This window comes from Pelophylax lessonae (assembly GCF_965119305.1).
Source record: "Pelophylax lessonae genome assembly, chromosome: 2".
In the NCBI taxonomy this organism is placed as follows: Eukaryota; Metazoa; Chordata; class Amphibia; order Anura; family Ranidae; genus Pelophylax; species Pelophylax lessonae.
In genome coordinates, this window is record NC_138769.1 from 331599095 (window position 1) to 331618404 (window position 19310).

General features: G+C 46.7%; 1 protein-coding gene across 1 annotated transcript in view; it reads right to left on the reverse strand.

Moving 5' to 3' along the window:
• Positions 1-19310, reverse strand: part of LOC309545945 (protein argonaute-3) — a 268246-nt gene that overhangs the window by 133624 nt on the left and 115312 nt on the right. The window contains exon 6 of the mRNA XM_082245395.1: positions 3775-3909. Within this exon, the coding sequence (XP_082101521.1) occupies positions 3775-3909 (135 nt within the window). The remainder of the gene's footprint in view (positions 1-3774; positions 3910-19310) is intronic.

A 19310-nucleotide genomic window follows, 5' to 3' on the forward strand; every position in this document is an offset into this window, starting at 1 on the left:
CTTGGTGGATGGGACCAGAGCAGATTTTTGGAAGTTCAATTTCCAACCGAACTCCTGCAGAGTCCGTACAGTCAATTCCAGGTTGTCCTTAAGAGCAGTCGGAGACTCTGCTCGCAGAAGAAGAGCGTCCATGTACCCAGCACCACAATCCCCCACTGCCGCTACAATGCCAACACCGGGGCCAACACTTTTTTGAATACCCGAGGAGCTGAGGTGAAACCAAAGGCTAATATCATGAAATGATAATGCTGACTGACATATATTGGAATATGAAAGTATTCCAATCTATCCTCCTTTGATGTGGGGATGCCACTACAGCATGAATGGACTCCATTCGGAACTTCTGTACCCACACAAGGCAGTTCAAAGCCCTGAGGTCCAGGACTGCACACACCTTGCCTTCCTTCCTAGGAACTGTAAACAGGTTTGACTAGAAACCTTTAAAAACTTTCCGATTTTGGAACCGGAACAATCATCCCTTGTGGTAGAAAGTCTTGCACCGCCCCAAAGAGACCCCCCAGATGGACTGGGGACAAACGAAGGTTTGAAGGAAAGAACCTAACTGCAGGTTAAGACCGAAACTCGATCTTGTAGCGGGACCGAACCAGCTCGTGGACCCCTCCCCCTTCAGGCAGAAGAGGGCTTGTCTGCAGCTCTCGGCTTACCAGATAAGGTCCTCTTGAAACCTCCGGAGGAGGTCTTGACAGACTTAGATCCTTTGTCTTGAGATCCTGAGAGAAGAAAAGACCGCATATGAGCGGAGAAAAAAAAAAGAGCTCACGTCTGCGATGAGACTCTTTGCCCCTGGCAGCCTGTGGAAGAAGAATACTCTTCCCCTCTTGTAAGATCGTTAATATCATCCATATCATGCGCCAAAGGACCACTGCTGTCATGGACAGCCTAGAAACTAAGGGAGCTGCATCCAGAGAGGCATCACACACAAACTGCAACATCTGGACCAACTGGTCCGCCAGCTCTGCAAGGGTAGGGGGAAGCTACCCCCTCCAGATCCTGGCGCAAAGGCTTGCCCACTCCGTGAAAGTCTGGGACAACAATGCTAGGGTGAACACTGGCCTAAGGACAGAACCGGCCACAGTAAACATGTGGCTGACCAAAGTCTCAACTCTCCTGTCAAAGGGGTCTTTAAAAGCCGGAGACTCCTCCCTCGGATTAGAGTGGATTTATTCAGCCTGTAACTGGAGAATCCACCACAGGTGGGACTGTCCCCTTTTTTTTTTTTTTTTAGCAGGGACTCTTCAAAGTGATCCTGTCTAGCGAAACGCTTAGGCACTGACCTATTGCGTTTAGGACACTGACTTGTAACAATTTTGTCAAAATAGGTGGTAAAAAGGAAAACCTTTGCTGCTTTTGGGGGGCTGCGGGTACCAAAGGGGACCGATGCATCCTACGCAGCCAGCAGCTGCATCCTCCATTTTTATAGTTGCCCGCACCGATACAATCAGTGCATCCACCAGCGCCATTTCATGTGCAGCTGAAGTAGAAGAGGAATCATACTCACTAACAGAGCACTCGAATTGCATGGACGCAGACGCAGTAGGGTCGATACATACTAAGCGCACCCCAAAACATATCAGGGGAGACCGCCAACTGCGATCCCCCAAGGGGACGCCGGCCAAGGGTCCACAAATGGACCACCTATGAGACCCCACAAAAGAAAAGGTCGCCTTACAAGCCCCCCCATAAAGTAAATAATAGAACATAGCCCCACCTTAAAGGTGGGTCTCCCGCCTCGACACGGACACGCAGCCAGGGTACCCCCACTCAAACAATAATGGCAGTAAGACTGTCACTAAAAATGAAGCGCCACCCGGTTCAAAGGAGGTGCCAAGCTGATCATATGGCCCAGCAGGCCACAAGCTGTGGCCTAAATTTTTGTGGGGGCAAGCCGCATATAGCACTGATCCTCAGTCCGGCAGATGCCCAAAGGGGGAGTTGGGGGCTTCAGCTAGAGCCACTGAGGCTACCCCCCAACGGCAGCGGCCAATTCGGCCACATGGCCTAGTAGGCAGCGGCTTAAATTGGGAGGGTGCCTCGTCCCCAGGATACGAACCCCAGCAGGTCCGACCACCCAGGGCAGCGGAGGGGAGGGCGGACAGCCACACGGGAGGCAGTGGCTTCAGCCATCCTCACATAGGTTCTGGCGAGTAGGCTACAAAGCTACGGCTTAAATTTTAGGCCGGATCCGTCCGCATGAGGCTGCGGATGGTAAAAAATCAGCTCCCCCAGCCCAACAACCGCCGCAGGGAGCCCCGAGGACATCCCTGCCCTAGTCACCAACCTCCAGGATGGCAGGGAACCTCCCTTTGTGCTCCAGGAAAAACCCAGTCAGCAGCCTGGTCAGCATCACCAGCTCAGCCAGCAGCAACTACAGCCAACCCCCCATAGGAGCATGTAGCAAAGCCAGCTCACAATCGCAACCGGGGAGGGGGGCAAAAGACCCACAGTGACCGTTTAGAGGGGCTGGGGGGAATCCAGGGGTCCGACCATCCCAGGGAGAGGCCCACGTCCACCTTAAAAGATCACCAGGGGAGAGAGGGGACACTACTTACCACACCATGGAACCGGACGGGCACTGCTCTGGGCAGACCACCGCACCATCAGAATGGGGGTGCTGCAGGCCAAGAGGCACGCTGCGACTCAGGCCAGGACCAGGTAGTATGCGCCCTCGGGAGACATTTAACTCGCAGGCCAGCCCCAGTCCATTGGGACTATGTCGCGGCCGACCTAGAGCGGAGAAGAGGCCTGCGCACACCCGCTGGCCAGACTGGAGAGACCTTAAGGGTTTAGAATATCTAGTCCGTCATCCAGTCCAGCAGTTGATTGTAGTTCTCACAGTACAGAAAATAAAAAGAGGAAAACATTCCACCTAAAAAAGGAAAAAATTCTAGGACCAGAGATCCCAACAAGGAACTAGGTCCTTACACCTTGACTAGGCATCCCGCTGGGACTGCCCCATAGGCATAGTAAAGCGTTTTCCTGCCTAGTGTCCTACTCCTGTAGGGGGCAGCATAACCCAATAGTTAAGAAGATTCTGGAGCTGTGTCCGTCAATGAACAAAAGAGAAAAAAATATACATATCTTTTTTTTTTTTTTTTTTCAAAATGGTCGAATAGTGTCTATAGTGCAAAAAATAAAAACCGCAGCGGTGAACAAATACCACCAAAAGAAAGCTTTATTTTTGGGAAAAAAGGACATAAATTGTATTGTATTTGGGTACAGCATTGCAATTGGCAGTTAAAGTAAAGCAGTGCCATATTGAAAAAAAAATGGCCGGGTCATGGGGGGGGGTAATCTTCCAGAGGGTAAGTGGTTAAACAACAAACATTTTATACTTACCTGCCCTGTGCAATGGTTTTGCTCAGAGCAGCCCTGATTTTCCTCTTTTGAGGTCCTCCGTCGACGCTTCTGGCACCTCCTGCCTTCAGAATGCCCCCATTAGAAAGCCGCAAAATAGAATATAGAGTGCCCCTATAGCAAGGTAAAGAAAGCATATGCATTTTGAATCACTCACATCCTTTTCCTGCCCAGCACTACATGTCCCACGAGGCATTGCCTGTATGGATGCTGAACTGAGCTGTATGTGTGCTGCACTGTATTTTCTGATATTTAAAAAAATAATTCATTCTGTACGTAGGCTAACTAATTGGCAGGCCAACTAATCGATCATGAAAATACTTAACAACTATTTTGATAATGGACTATGTCGATTAGTTGTTTCAACCCTATTAGGTTTGAAACATTTTAGGTACATACCCTTTATCTCTTTGGTGAATTTTACCCGGTGAGAATCGGTCAGAGGTCGTGGTTGTTCATCTATGTTATGAATATCTAGAACTTCACACATGAACTGGATAACTGGTTGTGCTTTGTAGAAGGCAGTGGCAGAAACTACAATAAAAAGAGGATATAAAAGAATTCCATGAGCATTTTTCTAATTACATATAACATTTTTCAACCATCAAATGCACAAAAACAAAGGACCACTAAAAGTAAAAATAAATAAAAAATTAACTAAAATGAATCAATTCTCTCTCAGACCACACGGTCTCTGCAGAATGGTGTGTTGAGAGGGGAAGCTTCCAAAGCAGTCCCCATTCTTCATTGCTAAGTGGGAAGCCTCCCTGCACAGGACATTTTCAGCAGACGACTGGAAGAAGTGCTTTATATTCACTCACAAACTCTGTCTTTCTTTTTTCAGGAAAAAAAGCTATAAATTCCTGTCTAACTATTTACCATACATCACAAGCACATTGCCCCAAGTGTCTAACTGAAGTGGGAAGTTTTATTAATATGGTCTGGTCTTGTTCATATATTCAAGCTTTCTGGAGAGAGGCGGTTGCTGACAAACACCCTAGGTGCGGTTAAAATTAAGCTGGATCCTCTACTTCTTTTGTTTAGTTTAACTGATAATCTCCGGGCATCCATGCACCAAAAATTGTTCATATTCTATACAGTTTATTACGCCAGGAAAACATTTTGGGGTATGGAGATCCTTCATTAATGCAGTGCTTTCTCTTTATAAGCTCACCTACATGAGGCGCAACTGCCCAAATAAGTTTGACAATATCTTGTCAATATGGGTAGATGACTGAGGTCTTACCTTTGATGCATAAGTGGTGCTCCAAAATGACCTTATCCATTCTCCAACATACTACTTGTTCCCTTAGACCGTGTTCCCACTCCTTTTCCATTTTTTAACACCAATGGCCTGGGTGCCTTCCTCCCCCCCCCCCCCCCCCAGTAATCTTTTCCATTTTGTCTTTTGCCCCCACTCCTTAGTCTAGGATTTGAGAGGCGTTTACACTTTTATACTGTATTTACCTTGTGATGCTGCGATGAAGATCTGAGTTTGACTTGTTCTCAGTTGCCTATGAAGAATTACTGGAAACCGGCTATATGTGCCCTCAATCTTTCATTTGTTAACAAGTTTTGTCTATGTACTTGTTTTGCAATGATTGTCCACATACTATTGTTTACACGCACGTTAAAAAATTCCTATCCTCCTGGTACAGGACCCTGGTAGACTTACATTGTTATTATTATTATTGTATGTTTTCTTCCTTACCCAAGACCTGTTGGGAGGTGCAAGGAGAGGAAGGGATTTTGTTTGCATATTTGGAAGGACTGCACCCGGATTTCCACATTTTGGCAAAAAATCTATTTCCTATAATGCTTGGTGTATCTCCAATGTCCAAGCTTCTCTGGAAATTGCCCTCTTGTCAATAATCCCGGTGTCCTTCTCCAGCATTAAGAAGGGAATTTTGCGCGCCTGTTTGTTAGCCGCACATGTCGCTATCTTCAGGCATTGGAAAACTACAGCTCCTCCCTATATCCTTGAGTGGGCCCAAATACTCAATGACATTATGGCACTGGAGACTCTTGTAGTTGAAGACAGCACAGAGAAAGTCTGCACTACATGCACCTGTTGGAGGGATTATAGCAACTTTCGCACTTTGGTGTCTCAGTAATTTAGCTATACCTATTTTACTTATTCTTTTTTTTTGTTCATTTTTGAGCGATTCTGGGTATTCGATCTCCTTTGAAGGATCTTCAATTTATTTCAGAGAAGGCATAGCCCACCCCCCCCTGGTAAATGTATCTATTACTATCAGGACACATTCTGTTATTTAATTGATAATTTCTGAAATATGGAAGCTTGGCTGCATCTCTCTTTTTGTGATATTTAGTTTCTTTTTGCTTTTAACGAGATTCTTTCCTAAACTACTGTAGTTTTTTTTTGCCGTTACAGGAACATGCTTTTGTCTACCGCACTTTACTCAAAGGAACATCTGAGCCTTCCCTTGTTTAGTGACCGCATTGTCTTTACTTGGAATCTCACTTTAATAAAATGTAACATTCTCTGTGATTTTGTACTACAGAATGTTTTTCTGTTACCTAAAATAATTTGAATATTTAACTAAAACTAATGAAAATGAGCGCATATCTGCTCACAAATACAGAAATGAAACCAGACAAAAAGGCAATGCATTACCCTCGGCTGTCATACGCACAATGGAAACACGTTACAATATACAAAAAAAAAAAAAAAGGGCCACAAGCAGTTTATCTTCACACATAAGAGAAATGTAGGTGCACCTTTATTTGTGACACAGGTTTTATACTTAAAAGTGTTACTAAACCCAGGACCGCCATCAGGGGGGTACAGGCCCGGCCTGCACCCCTTACAGAATTTGAAAATGTCAGCACTGACCCGCTGTTATTCATTTAACCAGCAGCACCCCCCGGGCGCACGAGCGGGGGGGAGATGGTTTGCTGGTAAAAATAGAGATGACCCACCATGATTCCTTTCACCAGATCGCACACTAACCCCCAGCCAGCTCGCTCCACTTTGTTTACTGCTGAGGCGGAGCCTGCTGCTGCAAGGATAGTTACTAATCATCTAATTGGGCAGCACTCGGGCAGGGGGTGTGGTCAGCAGGTCAATGGGAGAAGTGGCCCTCTCAGGTGCATGAAGTGGATATGAGATAGCAGCGTGGTCACTGACCACATATCACGCAGCTCATCCCGGGAGCCAAAGGAGGAGGTGGGGAGCGGTGTGCTGGGGAGTGATCAGAGGTGATTGGCAGCAAGAGCTCTCCCTGACATACCCCTCCAGTCATCAGCATGCAATTACAGGGCTCCCTTCTACCTCTTTTGTGCATGGATGCCCTGGCTCCTCCTCCCCCCCCCCCCCTGCAGTTGCTGGTGAGTGGCTGTGTTTAGGCACATGTACTAAGTGGAATGTTATGTTACAGCTAGTGGCTGGATTACTTTGATATCTCACAAGTAATGTCTCTCCCCCCAAGTAACTTTACATGTGGGTCTGCTAATTATAAAATCTGTCCAATTATTAATCTATGTAAGCATTTTTCAGTCTTTTTGTCACTACAGAGTGCTGCACAAATATTCCATCAAGGATACAGAATTCCTAATATCAAATCTGGATGACATCACTGTGATTGCCTAGTAGAGGGACTGTGACTCTTAGAATTGCATAGAAAATTGGTAAAATTTAGCAATCTATGTCACTCTGGATATGAGCTTTTGCTACTTTAACTTTCTGATAATTTATCACTTCTATCGCTCCTGCCTGGGCCCCAAAAATATTAATAAAATGACTACTGACACTGTTCACTGCTCTACTGACATGGGATGGAGGAGGAGGAGGTAATGGGATGGAGGGGGAGGAGAACATGGGATGTAGGAAGAGGGGAACATGGGATGGATGAGGGGGACATGGAATAGAGGAGGAGGACATTGGATAGGGAGATGGGACTGAAGGAGGAGTATATGGGATGGAGGAGATGGGACTGGAGGAGGAAGAGGACGTGGGATAGAGAAGGAGGGGAGGGGGGCAAGGAATGGGGAGATGGGACTGAAGTAAGAGGACATGGGAAGGAGGAGGAGGAGGATAGGGAATGGAGGAGGAGGAGGATAACATGAGATGGGGTAGATGAGAATGTAAGAGGAGGACATGAGATGGGGAGATGGGACTGAAGTAGGAGGACATGGGAAGGAGTAGGAGGAGGACATTTGATGCAGGAGATGGGACTGGAGGAGGATGAGGACATGGGATGGAGGAGGAGTAGAACATGGGATGGAAGAGATGGAACTGGAGGACGACAGGGACATGGGATGGAGGAGGAGGGGCATATGGGATGCAGGAGATGGGACTGGAGGAGGACGAGGACATGGGATGGAGGAAGAGGAGGACATGGGATGGTGGAGATGTAATTGGAGGAGGACAAGGACATGGGAGGAAGGAGGAGTAGTTAATGGGATGGGACTGAAGGAGGAGTATATGGGATGGAGGAGATGGAACTGGAGGAGGAAGAGGACATGGAATAGAGAAGGAGGGGGAGGCCAAGGAATGGGGGAGATGGGACTGAAGTAAGAGGACATGGGAAGGAGGAGGAGGAGGACATGGAATGGAGGAGGAGGATAACATGGGATGGGGTAGATGAGAATGTAATAGGAGGACATGGGATGTAGGAGATGGGACTGGAGGAGGACAGGGGATGGAGGAGGGGGAGAACATGGGATGACCTAGATGAGAATGCAGGAAGAGGACATGGGAAGGAGGAGGTGGACTCATTGGGATGGTCAGTGAGCAGATTCGGGGGAACAGTCAGTGTGCAGGCCCTAGAGAATGTTGGTGGTGCGGCCCGGGGGGGGGGTCCAGGCCTAAAGCTGTGTAAGGGGCCCCAAAATTTCTCATGGCTGCCGTGCCCAGGACCCTGCATTCACTATATCTGGTCTCCCACCGTACACAGTACATGGCAATGCAAATATTTTAGAAAATATAAACCGCCCAATACTTTTACTCATCATAAGTATTTAGCAGTCTTATGACTTCTAACAGTGTCTGATTAAAGTTTGTGGGAGGCAATTTCATTGTCCTCGGACTGTCCTATGAGGCTGGTGACCCCTGATCTTCTGTCTGGACAGTGCTGATTGGCCCTGTGCTGATCACATGCACCCTCCCAAGAGGGGAAAAAAATAAAATTCTCTCTAGCAATACACACCAAACTGAGCATGTGCAGAGTGCCTCCAAGGCTGAATGAATGAAAAGGTTAGATGAATTGGGGACAGTAAAAGAAGGGGAAGATCAGAAGACGACAGGATCAAACAGCCTTTTTACACAACTCGCCGGATTAACCCCTTAGGTTCCACAGTGAGTATAACCAGCATGCTTTGTTGCATATACAGACTGATTTTACTGTTGCGGGTTTAGTAACACTAACTTTCAGAAAAGACTTTACCTGTATGGCGGACAACCCATGAAACATAATACCATATTTCAGGTGGTGCCATTATCACCATCTGTAAGCCGGTGCAAGAATGTGCAGCCGACACTGGAATGAATGCATGTACACAGGAACAAGACAAGAAAATGGCAATTGCGGTTTATGACATACAGTGTGTTAGTAAATTATTATTCAGTTATTATTTGGATCTGCAAAGGAGTAGTTATTTTTTTCATATGTGCGCTCAGTTTTGTTTTTTTGTTAACAGGAGTCCTTGGGGAAATTCCCCACTGCATGCATTTGCTTTCTCTGTAAATTATTTCTGTTCTGTCCTTGGTTATGCATTAAAATTCCCTTCATTGAGTCTGCCGGCTTGAGAACAGACCTTCTCCTACACAATCCAAGATGTTTGGCAACAAATAATACTATCGATGGCTCAAAGTAATTTCTAGCTTTTAAGTCTTGCTAAGATTGTGAAAAAATGCTCCCAGGATCTATACACATTTCACACCAGGGATGATTTATAAAGCAGCTGTGTGGCTTAACTGCCATCATGGGGGGGTTGTCAGGGTGGTTTACAGACCATAATAAAATCCTGTCAATGGTTCAAAAGGTACTAAGCCTTCCCTATGCCATATAAAGATGGCCACAAATTTAAAATAAAAAACAAAAAAACCCTTAAAATCTTAACACTAAAATAAGTAAAAAAAAAAAAAAATTGGAAGAGACCACAGATTACACTGCTTATAAGAGTGCACAACTGATTTACGTGAAACCTAAAAAACAGAAGGTCTACAAAAATATCTTCCTGTGAGACACAGATGAGCGATGTAGAATTTGTTCCACCTGACAAAAATAACAAATACACCCTCAAAGAGGACTAAACCTCTTATCCAACAGCGGCCTGCAAAACCTTGGGGCCAAAAGAAGCATCTGCAGATGCCAACACACCCACCTTATAAAATTTGGGAAAGTGTGCACAGACTATCACGTGGCCGCCTTGCATACCTTGCCTCGATCCTTTGCAGAAGTCTCGGCAGAAGAGTCTGTGCAGGAAATGCGTACATTAGACGGTATTGGCTCCAAGGAGCTATAAGAGCATCTGTTGGGTTGGCCAGAGGATCCTGAGACCTTGCTACGAACCTCTGCACCTTCCTGTTGAGCCGGAAGGCCAACAGGTTCACATCGGGAGTCCCCCACCTGAGGCACAGTTGATGAAACACCTCCTGGTGGAGAGATCATTCTCCCTGATCCAACTTCTGCCGACTGAGGTAAGCCGCCTGCCAATTTTCCTCCCCTGGAATATGCATGGCAGAGATGGCTGGAACAAAGTGTTCTGCCCATCTTAGAATGCCGGCTACATCCCGGGCCGCTAAGGCACTTTTGATGCCCCCTTGATGATTGACATATGCCACGTCTGTGGTATTGTCCGATTGAATCCTCACCGGGTGCCCCTGCAGAAGATCCATCCAATGAGTAAGGCAAAGTATGATCACCCAAATTTCCAGGATATTGATCAGTTGACTGGACTCCTGAGTCCAAACCTCCTGAGATGGATCTGTACCCAACACATCTCCCCATCCAGGGAGGCTGGCATTACTTGTGACCACCGTCCAGTACAGGAGAAAGGATTTTCCCTGTCGAAGCGCCGGAGAGCAGAGCCACCAGATCAGAGATCCCCTCGTACCCTAGCTCAACAGGATAAGATTGTCCAGAGCCTGTGGATTCATGTTCCATTTGACAAGGATCTCCTTCTGTAGAGACCTGGTATGGAACTGAGCAAATGGAACCGCCTCAAAGTTGGAGACCATCAGGTCCAGCACTTGCATGCACTGCACAAGTCCTGAGAGATGATCGCCGGCTGGACAACAGGAGCTGTGTCACACCCTGCAACTTCTGTAGTTTCACCTCCAGAAGAAACACCCGGGCTAAGGTAATTTCCAGAGTCAGGCCCAGATAGTCCAGTTTGGTAGACGGAACCAGAACAGATTTTTGGAAATTCAGTTTCAATCCAAACTCTTGCAAAGGTCGCAACGAAATGTCCAGATGGTCTTTCAGAGCATTCGGAGACTCGGCTCGCAGAAGTAGATCATCCAGGTACGCCAGCACCGGAATCCCCTTCTGAGTCAGTAAAGCCAACACCGGGGCCAACACTTTTGTAAACACTCGAGGAGCCAAGGCGAGACCAAAGGTAATGCCATGAATTGATAATGCTCCTCACCCACAGCAAAGCGAAGGGAACGCCGATGCAGATATGAAGGTAAGCGTCCCTGATTTTGATAGATACCAGGAAATACCCTTGATGAAGGGATTCCACCACCATGCAAATGGATTCCATTCAAAATTTCTGAACCAGCAAAAAGCGGTTCAAAGCCTTGGGATCAAGAATGGGACGGACCTTGCCTTCCTTCCTGGGAACAGTAAAAAGGTTTGAATAAAACCCCTAAAAGCGTTCCGATTCCGGAACTGGTACAACGACCCCCTGTGAGAGTAGATCCTGTACACGATCTGGGGACAAACGTAGAGTGGAAGAAAGCTGAGGGGGCCACAGCCAGAGAGGCATCACAGATATACCGCAACCCCTGGACCAACTGGTCCGCCAGGTCAGGAGGAGGTTGACCAAGTTCCAAATCCTGGCGCAGGAGCTTAGCCCATTTCAGTAATGTCTGTGAAGCCAAGGTTGTGGCAAACACGGGCCGCAGAATGGAACCAGCCATGGTGAAAAGGTATCGTACCAGATATTCCGCTCTCTTGTCAAAAGGGTCCTTAAAGGATGGAGGGTCCTCCACCGGAAGGAGGAATGCTTTATTCAGCCTGGAAACCTGAGAGTCCACCACGGGTGGTACAGTCAGTTTCTTTAGCAGGGACTCTTGAAACAAATACCTTCTAGCAAAGCGCTTAGGAACCCCGACAGTGTGCTTGGGGGAACCCCACTGACTTACAAAAATGTTGTCGAAATAGGCAAGAAAGGCGGTACCGAACTGTACTGTCGTAGCAGTAGCTGCGTCCCCCAATTTTCAAGTTTCCCGAACTGATACATTCAATGCATCCACCAGCGCCTTTTCATGCGCGACTGTACTGGAAGAGGAATCAACCTCACAATCAGAACACTCAGGGTGCATGGACACAGACCCAGTAGAGTGACTCACGTCCGCGGCAGCTGAAACCACCTCAGAATCTGAGGAGGCAGAGGATGCAGGTGAAGGCGGAGGATGCTTTTTACTCATCCTATTTTGGAGGGCCAAATCTACTTTAGACACCAGTGACTGCAGGACCGCGGTCATAGCAGACAAGGCAGACTGGGACCCCGCAGGTCCCGCAGCATCATAGAGGGGGTCAGGTGGTGACACGTTATCCAGGAACCTCCAGCAAAATGTGTAAAATTGCTGTGAAAAAAATACCAACTCACTGTTGCACCAGCGGTACTACAAGTTCCAGAGCACCAAAACTGCTATAGCAGCAAGATAGAGTCAAATAATCCCCACAGGGACTTACCACCCCCTTCACAGATGCGGATGCAGTGATCAGAGAGGAAGAGGAAGTTCATTCAACTGCCACTAGAGGCTCACCGCCGAATAACCTCCCCATAGACTCCAATAACGTGGCCGCCGATTGATAGTAATGTGAAACTACAAGAAAATGGCTGCCGGACTACACAAACACCCCCCCCAGCACCCGCACCATAAAAATTAGGCATGGCCACCCTGGGTAGGGGGGGGGGGGGAGAGCTAGGTATGGGTGAATAGGGGTGACCCGCAGAGGGACCCCGATATTGAGGGGGGGAGCATAAAGTGGGAAGGAAGGGCACTCAGGGGTCCGACCAACCCAGGGAGAGGCACATGTCCACCTCGAGAGGCCACCAGAGAGGCAGGGGGACACTACTTCCCGCAACAAGTGACCAGGCGGGCACCACTCCAGACAGCCCGCCCACCATCTTGGCAAGGGGGTGCTGAGGGCCAGAGCTATGCTACGACTCAGGTCACGACTAGGATCGTGACCAGAGCTATGCATCCTCGCAAGACGTTTAACTCGCCGGACAGCCCCCATCAAGTCGCGGCCAACCCAGCGCGGAGCTAAGGTCGGGTCGCTCTCGCTGGCCAGACTGGGAAGACTGTAAGGATCTAGGATATCCAGTCCGTCACCCATTCCGGCAGTGGATTGTAGTGGATTCTCACAGAAACAGAAAATAAAAATTAATTTAAAAAGGAAAAAATGCTAGGACCAGCGATCCCAGCAAGGAACTAGGTCCTTACTGCTGACTAGGCAGAAAAAAAACTGAAGTCCTATAGCAGGAAGTGGGAGTATACCCCCTGGGACTGCCCTATATGCGTGGTCATATTTTTTTTTTTTTATGCCCAATGTCCTACTCCTATGAAAAGCAGCATAAAACCGTGAGTCAAGACGATGGAGCTGTGTCCGTCAATTAACGAAAGAGAAAAAAAAATTGCCATTTAGTTTTATACACAGTCAATTAAATCTATATTTACCCAGTTTTTGTTATATTTTATATATGGTGCCATCGGGATTATTACCAGGTTAGTAGTGAATTGCACAAAAAGTATTTTTATCCTTCAAATGAAGAACAACTCCTATTCCCAACTGTACAATTCCACCTTGATGCAGGCATCTGTTGCAAGACAACAGACTCCAGATTAGAGACACCCACACAAGCGGATTATCAAATACATGAACACAGCTAACCTCTTACAATCTGCAGCAAAAGGGCCTTCCTGTCTCCTCGGAAACCAAATGAAGGCAGCATATCATCTTCTAACTATATTGTGAGGGGTTGAAAGTGGTCACCAGCTTTGATGAAGGATTATTATCTATGGGCAAAATAGGTTGTATGTAATGCATTCCACAGTAATAAAGATCATATTTGGTGTATTTATCAGAGGTAAAATGTACCTGGTTACAGATCTAAATTTGTAAGGAAAGCAACAGACCAGAAACTAATTTTGATTAAATATATGTTCATTCTTTACACTGTTTAAAGAGAAAGCTTAGGATTCGTTACCTTGCACAAACAACATTAAGAAAACAAAAAATAATAGAAATATTAAGTTAATTTTGAAAAAAATATATATACCGAGGTATATTCCCCGCGCCACAGGGTATTAAAACAATGTTAAAGATGAATATTAATGTATAAGAGATAAATAGAAGAATACATATAAAGTGAATGGTGCAGCAGCTATAGGTTATATATAGAGGTTGCAATTATTAGCTCTTAAACCAAGGGCTAGCTACAGCGCTTGCTGAATAATTTGTGCTCTTAGCAAAGAAAATTAATAACTCACTATATTATGAATAATGTAACATGTGCTCCAGTAACTGGGAATAAGACTAGGTAAAATATAAATACGAATAGATAAATACAATAAATAATCAGACACAGGTAAATAATAAATAGTGACTAATCGCGTATGAAAAAGTCCAGAAAATAAGGTAACTATAGTGCTCAAAAATGTCCTTTGTGACTGTATTATTCAACGGCTCAAGAGTGCAAGCGCTCAAACATGGGTGTCCATAATTTCTGTGACATCAATCCGTTTTACCGTGACTTGTGGGTAGATAGGTAGATGAAATCACTTACCAGAACCAGTGGGTCCTATATGCCTTACAGCAGTAGGACCACTCACGCTTTATTTGCCCCCTGGAATGGGATAGGTTCCCCTTTAATCTCCTATGGGTTGGTATGGTCTGGTATTAAGTTTCTCCTTACATTGGGATATGTGCCAGTAGGGAAGGCAATAAAGCTCCAAATGGTGTAGTATCAAAAGTAATTAGTTTATTACCCACAATAGTGGGTTTTTTAAAACAGAATTGTACAGAATAAAAAGCAGTGGTGGTTTGAAACTCTGAAGACGTCACAGGAAGTGATGAAACGCGTCAGATTGGAGCGCATAGCATAAACCCGGTACACTCTGAAGACGTCACAGGAAGTGACGAAACGCGTAAGTGATTTCATCTACCCACAAGTCACGGTGAAACAGATTGATGTAACAGAAATTATGGACACCCATGTTTGAGCACTTGCACTCTTGAACCGTTGAATAATACAGTCACAAAGGACATTTTTGAGCACTATAGTCACCTTATTTTCTGGACTTTATCATATGCGATTAGTCACTATATTTTACCTGTGTCTGATTATTTATTGTATTTATATATTCGTATTTATATTTTACCTAGTCCTATTCCCAGTTACTGGAGCACGTTACTTTATTCATAATATAGTGAGTTATTAATTTTCTTTGCTAAGAGCACAAATTCTTCAGCAAGCGCTGTAGCTAGCCCTTGGTTTAAGAGCTAATAATTGCATTAAGTTAATTTAGCCTTTTAACAGTTAAATTTTGGGGCAGTATCCTGGTCAAGGATGTCAATCATCACCCACTAAAAAAAAAGCTTGAAAAATGGGATTTTTGACTTACCGTTAAATCCATTTCTCTGATATTCACTGAGGACACAGCTCCTGATATTCTTAACCATTGGGTTATACTGCCCCCTACAGGAGTAGGACACTAGGCAGGAAAAAGCTTGACTACGCCCATGGGCAGTCCCAGGGGGTATACACCCACTCTCAGCTATAGGCACTCAGTTTTGTTACAAGCAGTGTCAGAAGAAAACCAACTCCACAGAGGGGTGGATGCTGTGTCCGTCAATGAACATCGGAGAAATGGATTTTACGGTAAGTCGAAAATCCCATTTTCTCTTTCGTTCATTGACGGACACCGCTCCTGATTCTTCTCATCCATTGGGATGTCCCAAAGCAGTGTTAAACATGAGGGGTGGGGAAAAAAGCAGAAAAAAAATTCCAAGGCTAACCTTAGCCAACCAGGTAACATGAAGCTTAACCATAAACAACTGGAACTCACCAGAAAAAAAAAAAACAATACACCCTCAAAGAGGACCATGTCCTCTAAACAGCAGCCAGCAAAACCTTGCGGCCAAAAGAAGCATCCGCAGATGCCAACACATCCACTTTATAAAAATTTTGTAAAAGTGTGCACCAACGACCAGGTGCTGCCTTGCAAACCTGCATCAGTGGCGCTTGATGACGGAAGTCCAGGAGACACTAAGTGCCCTAGTAGAGTGCTCCTTGACAGGGAAAGGAGGAAGCTGACCCCTGATGCAATAAGCCTGAACCACTATCTGTCTGATCCATTTGGAAATGGTCACAGAAGAAGCGGACAACCCTTTGTTAGGTCCGTCCGTAAGCACAATTAGAGAGTCTGACTTCCTACTCCGTAGCTGCCTGGTACACCCTAATTGCCTGGACCACATCCAAGACATGCAAGGCAATTTCCTTCGGATGTTTAGCCTGGGACACAGGGAAGGCAACACAATGTCTTCATTCAAATGACATTTAGAGAGCACCTTAGGAAGAAATGACGAACAGGGGCAAAGCACCACCTTATCCTTGTGAACCACCAATAAGGTGAAAGACAGGATAACCCCGCCAGTTCCGACACCCTGCAGGCAGAGGTGATAGCCGCCAAAAAAAAAAAAAAAATACCCTCTGGATCAGCGCAAGCAGGGAAACCTCCAGAATATTTTCAAAGGGAGGCTTCTGTATAGCTGAAAGCACATTAAGATCCCAGGGCGGAAATGGAGTACACACTGAAGGAACCAAAATGTCGAACACCCTGAAGAAAGGTACGCACCAGGAAGTGTGAAGCCAAAGGTTGCTGGAAAAAGATGGCCAAAGCCGATTCCTGGCCCTTGATGGTACTCAATGTCATGTTTTATTCAACCAACCCCCCCCCCCCCCCATTGAAGGAAGGTTAAGTTAAGGAGCGAGGATGAACCCCAAGAGACTCACACCACACAATGTACGTCTTCCACGTACGATAATAGATCTTCCTAGAAGTACATTTTCAAGCTTTCAACAGCGTAGGTATCACCGACTCAGACATACCTCTCCAGCACCTGGCATTCAACAGCCAAAACATCAAAGCGACTGAAAAGCAGGATGGAAGATCAGGCCTTGGGACAGCAGATCCTCCTCCTCCTCCCAAGGACCGATCTTCCATTCTGCTTTACAGTCGCTTTGATGGTTTGGCTGTTGAATGCCAGGTGCTAAAGAGGTATGTCTGAGTCGATGATTCCTACGCTGTTGAAAGCTAGAAAATCTACTTCTAGGAAGATCTATTATCGTACGTGGAAGACGTACATTGTGTGATGTGAGTCTCTTGGGGTTCATCCTCGCTCCTTAAATTAACTTTCCTTCAACAGGGGGGGGGTTGAATAGAACATGACATTGAGTACCATTAAGGGCCAGGAAGTCCCCAAGGAGTCAGTCTGGACAGAATCCCTTCTGCTTTGATCCTGCACAGGAGTCGTGGCAGAAATTTGAGAGGGCTAAAACCAAACAGGTCAGCCCACCTTAGAACGCCGGCTACTTACCGAGCCGCCAGGACACTACTTGATGACTGGTGATTGAAAGACCACGACCGTGGCATTGTCCAAATAAATTCGTACCGGACACCCCTGAAGATAAATTTGTCCAATGAGCCAGACAAAGGCTGATCGCTCGGATTTCCAGAACACTAATAGGCAGTCTGGACTCTGCCAGCAGTCTGGACTCTGCCAGAGTCCAGACCCCCTGAGCACATCTGAGCTGAGGACGCCTCCCCACCCGGACAGGCTGGCGAACGTGGTGACAAACGTTCAGTACAGGGGGACAAAGGATTTTCCCTGTCAAAGTGTCAGAGAACGAAGCCACTTCTAGAGACCATGGATCCTTGTCCCATTTCACCAGAATCTCTTTAGCACAGATCTCAAACAGACCGCCTCGAGGGTGGACACCATCAGGCCCAGCACCCGCATGCAAGCCCAGGAGGGATGACCATCTGCTGAACAACTGAAGCGGAATTGCCTTCTGCAATGTCTGGGGTTTTTCCAGAGGAAGAAATACACTGGCTGAGACAGAGTCCAGAGTCAGACACAGATAGTCCAGTTTTGGTGGACAGACCCAAAGCAGACTCCTGAAGGTTCAGAATCCAACCGAACTCCCTCAGAGTTCGCAGAGCAATCTCCAGTTGTAAATCAGAGAAGTCGGAGACTCCGCCCGCAGAAGATCGTCGAGGTACCCCAGTACCACGATCCCCCGCTGACTCAAACAATGCCAGCACTGAGGCCAACACTTTTGTGAAGACCCAAAGAGCGGAGGCAAGACAAAGGCCCGCGTCATAAATCGATAACGCTCCTCGCCCACGGCAAAACGGAGGAAGCATTGGTGACCGGCAAATATTAGAATGTGCAGGTAGGCACCCTTGATGTCGATAGAAGCGAGAACAAATCCCCCGGAAGTAAAGACGCTACTACCGTGTGAATGGACTTGCAGGAATTCAGTACTCGCACAAGCCGTTTAGCGCCTTGAGGTCCAGAATTGGAAGTACTTTGCCTTCCTTCCTGGGAACTGTAAAGAGGTTTGAGTAAAAACCCCTGAAAATGTTCCAAAATCGTAACAATCACCCCTTGAAGGAACAAGTCTGGCACTACCCCAAAAGGGAACGCTAAGTGATCTGGGGACAAGTGCAGGTTGGAGGGGGAAAAACCTTTGCGGAGGATAAGACGGAACTTGATCTCGTAGCCTGACCGAAAAACTTCATGGACCCATGGAGGTCCATGGAGCCAAAAAACCAGCAAAGACATCCCCCCACCCCAGACACGGGTGAGGGTGCCCCTTCAAGCAAGAGCCCGCTCATGGCTTGCCAGACCAAGTCCTTTTGGAACCTCGGGTGGAGGGACCAAAAAACCTCCTATGAACCAAGGAGAATGGCCCATGTCTACGACGGGGCTCCTTGCCCTTGGTAGCCTGCAAAAGAAGGAGTACTCTTCCGCCCCGAGACACCCTTAACTATGTCATCCAAGGAAGCTCCACACAGGCAATCCCCTACAAGGGGAAGATCAGATAAGACCTTGTTAGAAGTCTGGTCCGCAGACCAGTATTTCAGCCAGATAATACGTCGAAGGACCACTGCTGATACAGACAGCCTAGAAATCAAAGGAGCCGCATCCAAAGAGGCATCACAGAAACTGTAGCCCCCCTGGACCAAGTTATCCGCAAGACAGAAGGGAGTGGTTTCTCCTCCAGGTCCCGGCGTAAAAGTTTAGCCTACTCGGTCAGACCTTGCTACACCAGGGCAATAGTAAATACCGCTAAGTGCTGAACCAGCCACAACGAACATATGGCGGGCCAGGGCCTGTGCCCTCCTATCAGCTGGATATTTAAAGGCTGGGGACTCCTCAACCGGAATGAAGGTAGCTTTATTTAACCTGGAAACTGACGAGTCCACTACAGGTGGGACCGTCCACCTTTAATGCAAGCAAAAAAGGGCTTTAGGAACCACTGCGTTTTGGACAACCCCACTGTTTTGTGACAATGTTGTCAAAATAAGCGGAAAAGGGAACACCCACGCTGCAACCTCCATTTTTAAAGGGCCACGCACTGACACAAACAGTAAATTCACCAGCGCCGTTTCATGTGTGGTTAGAGGAGCAGAGGAGTCATCCTCCCTTTCTGAGCACTCGGTG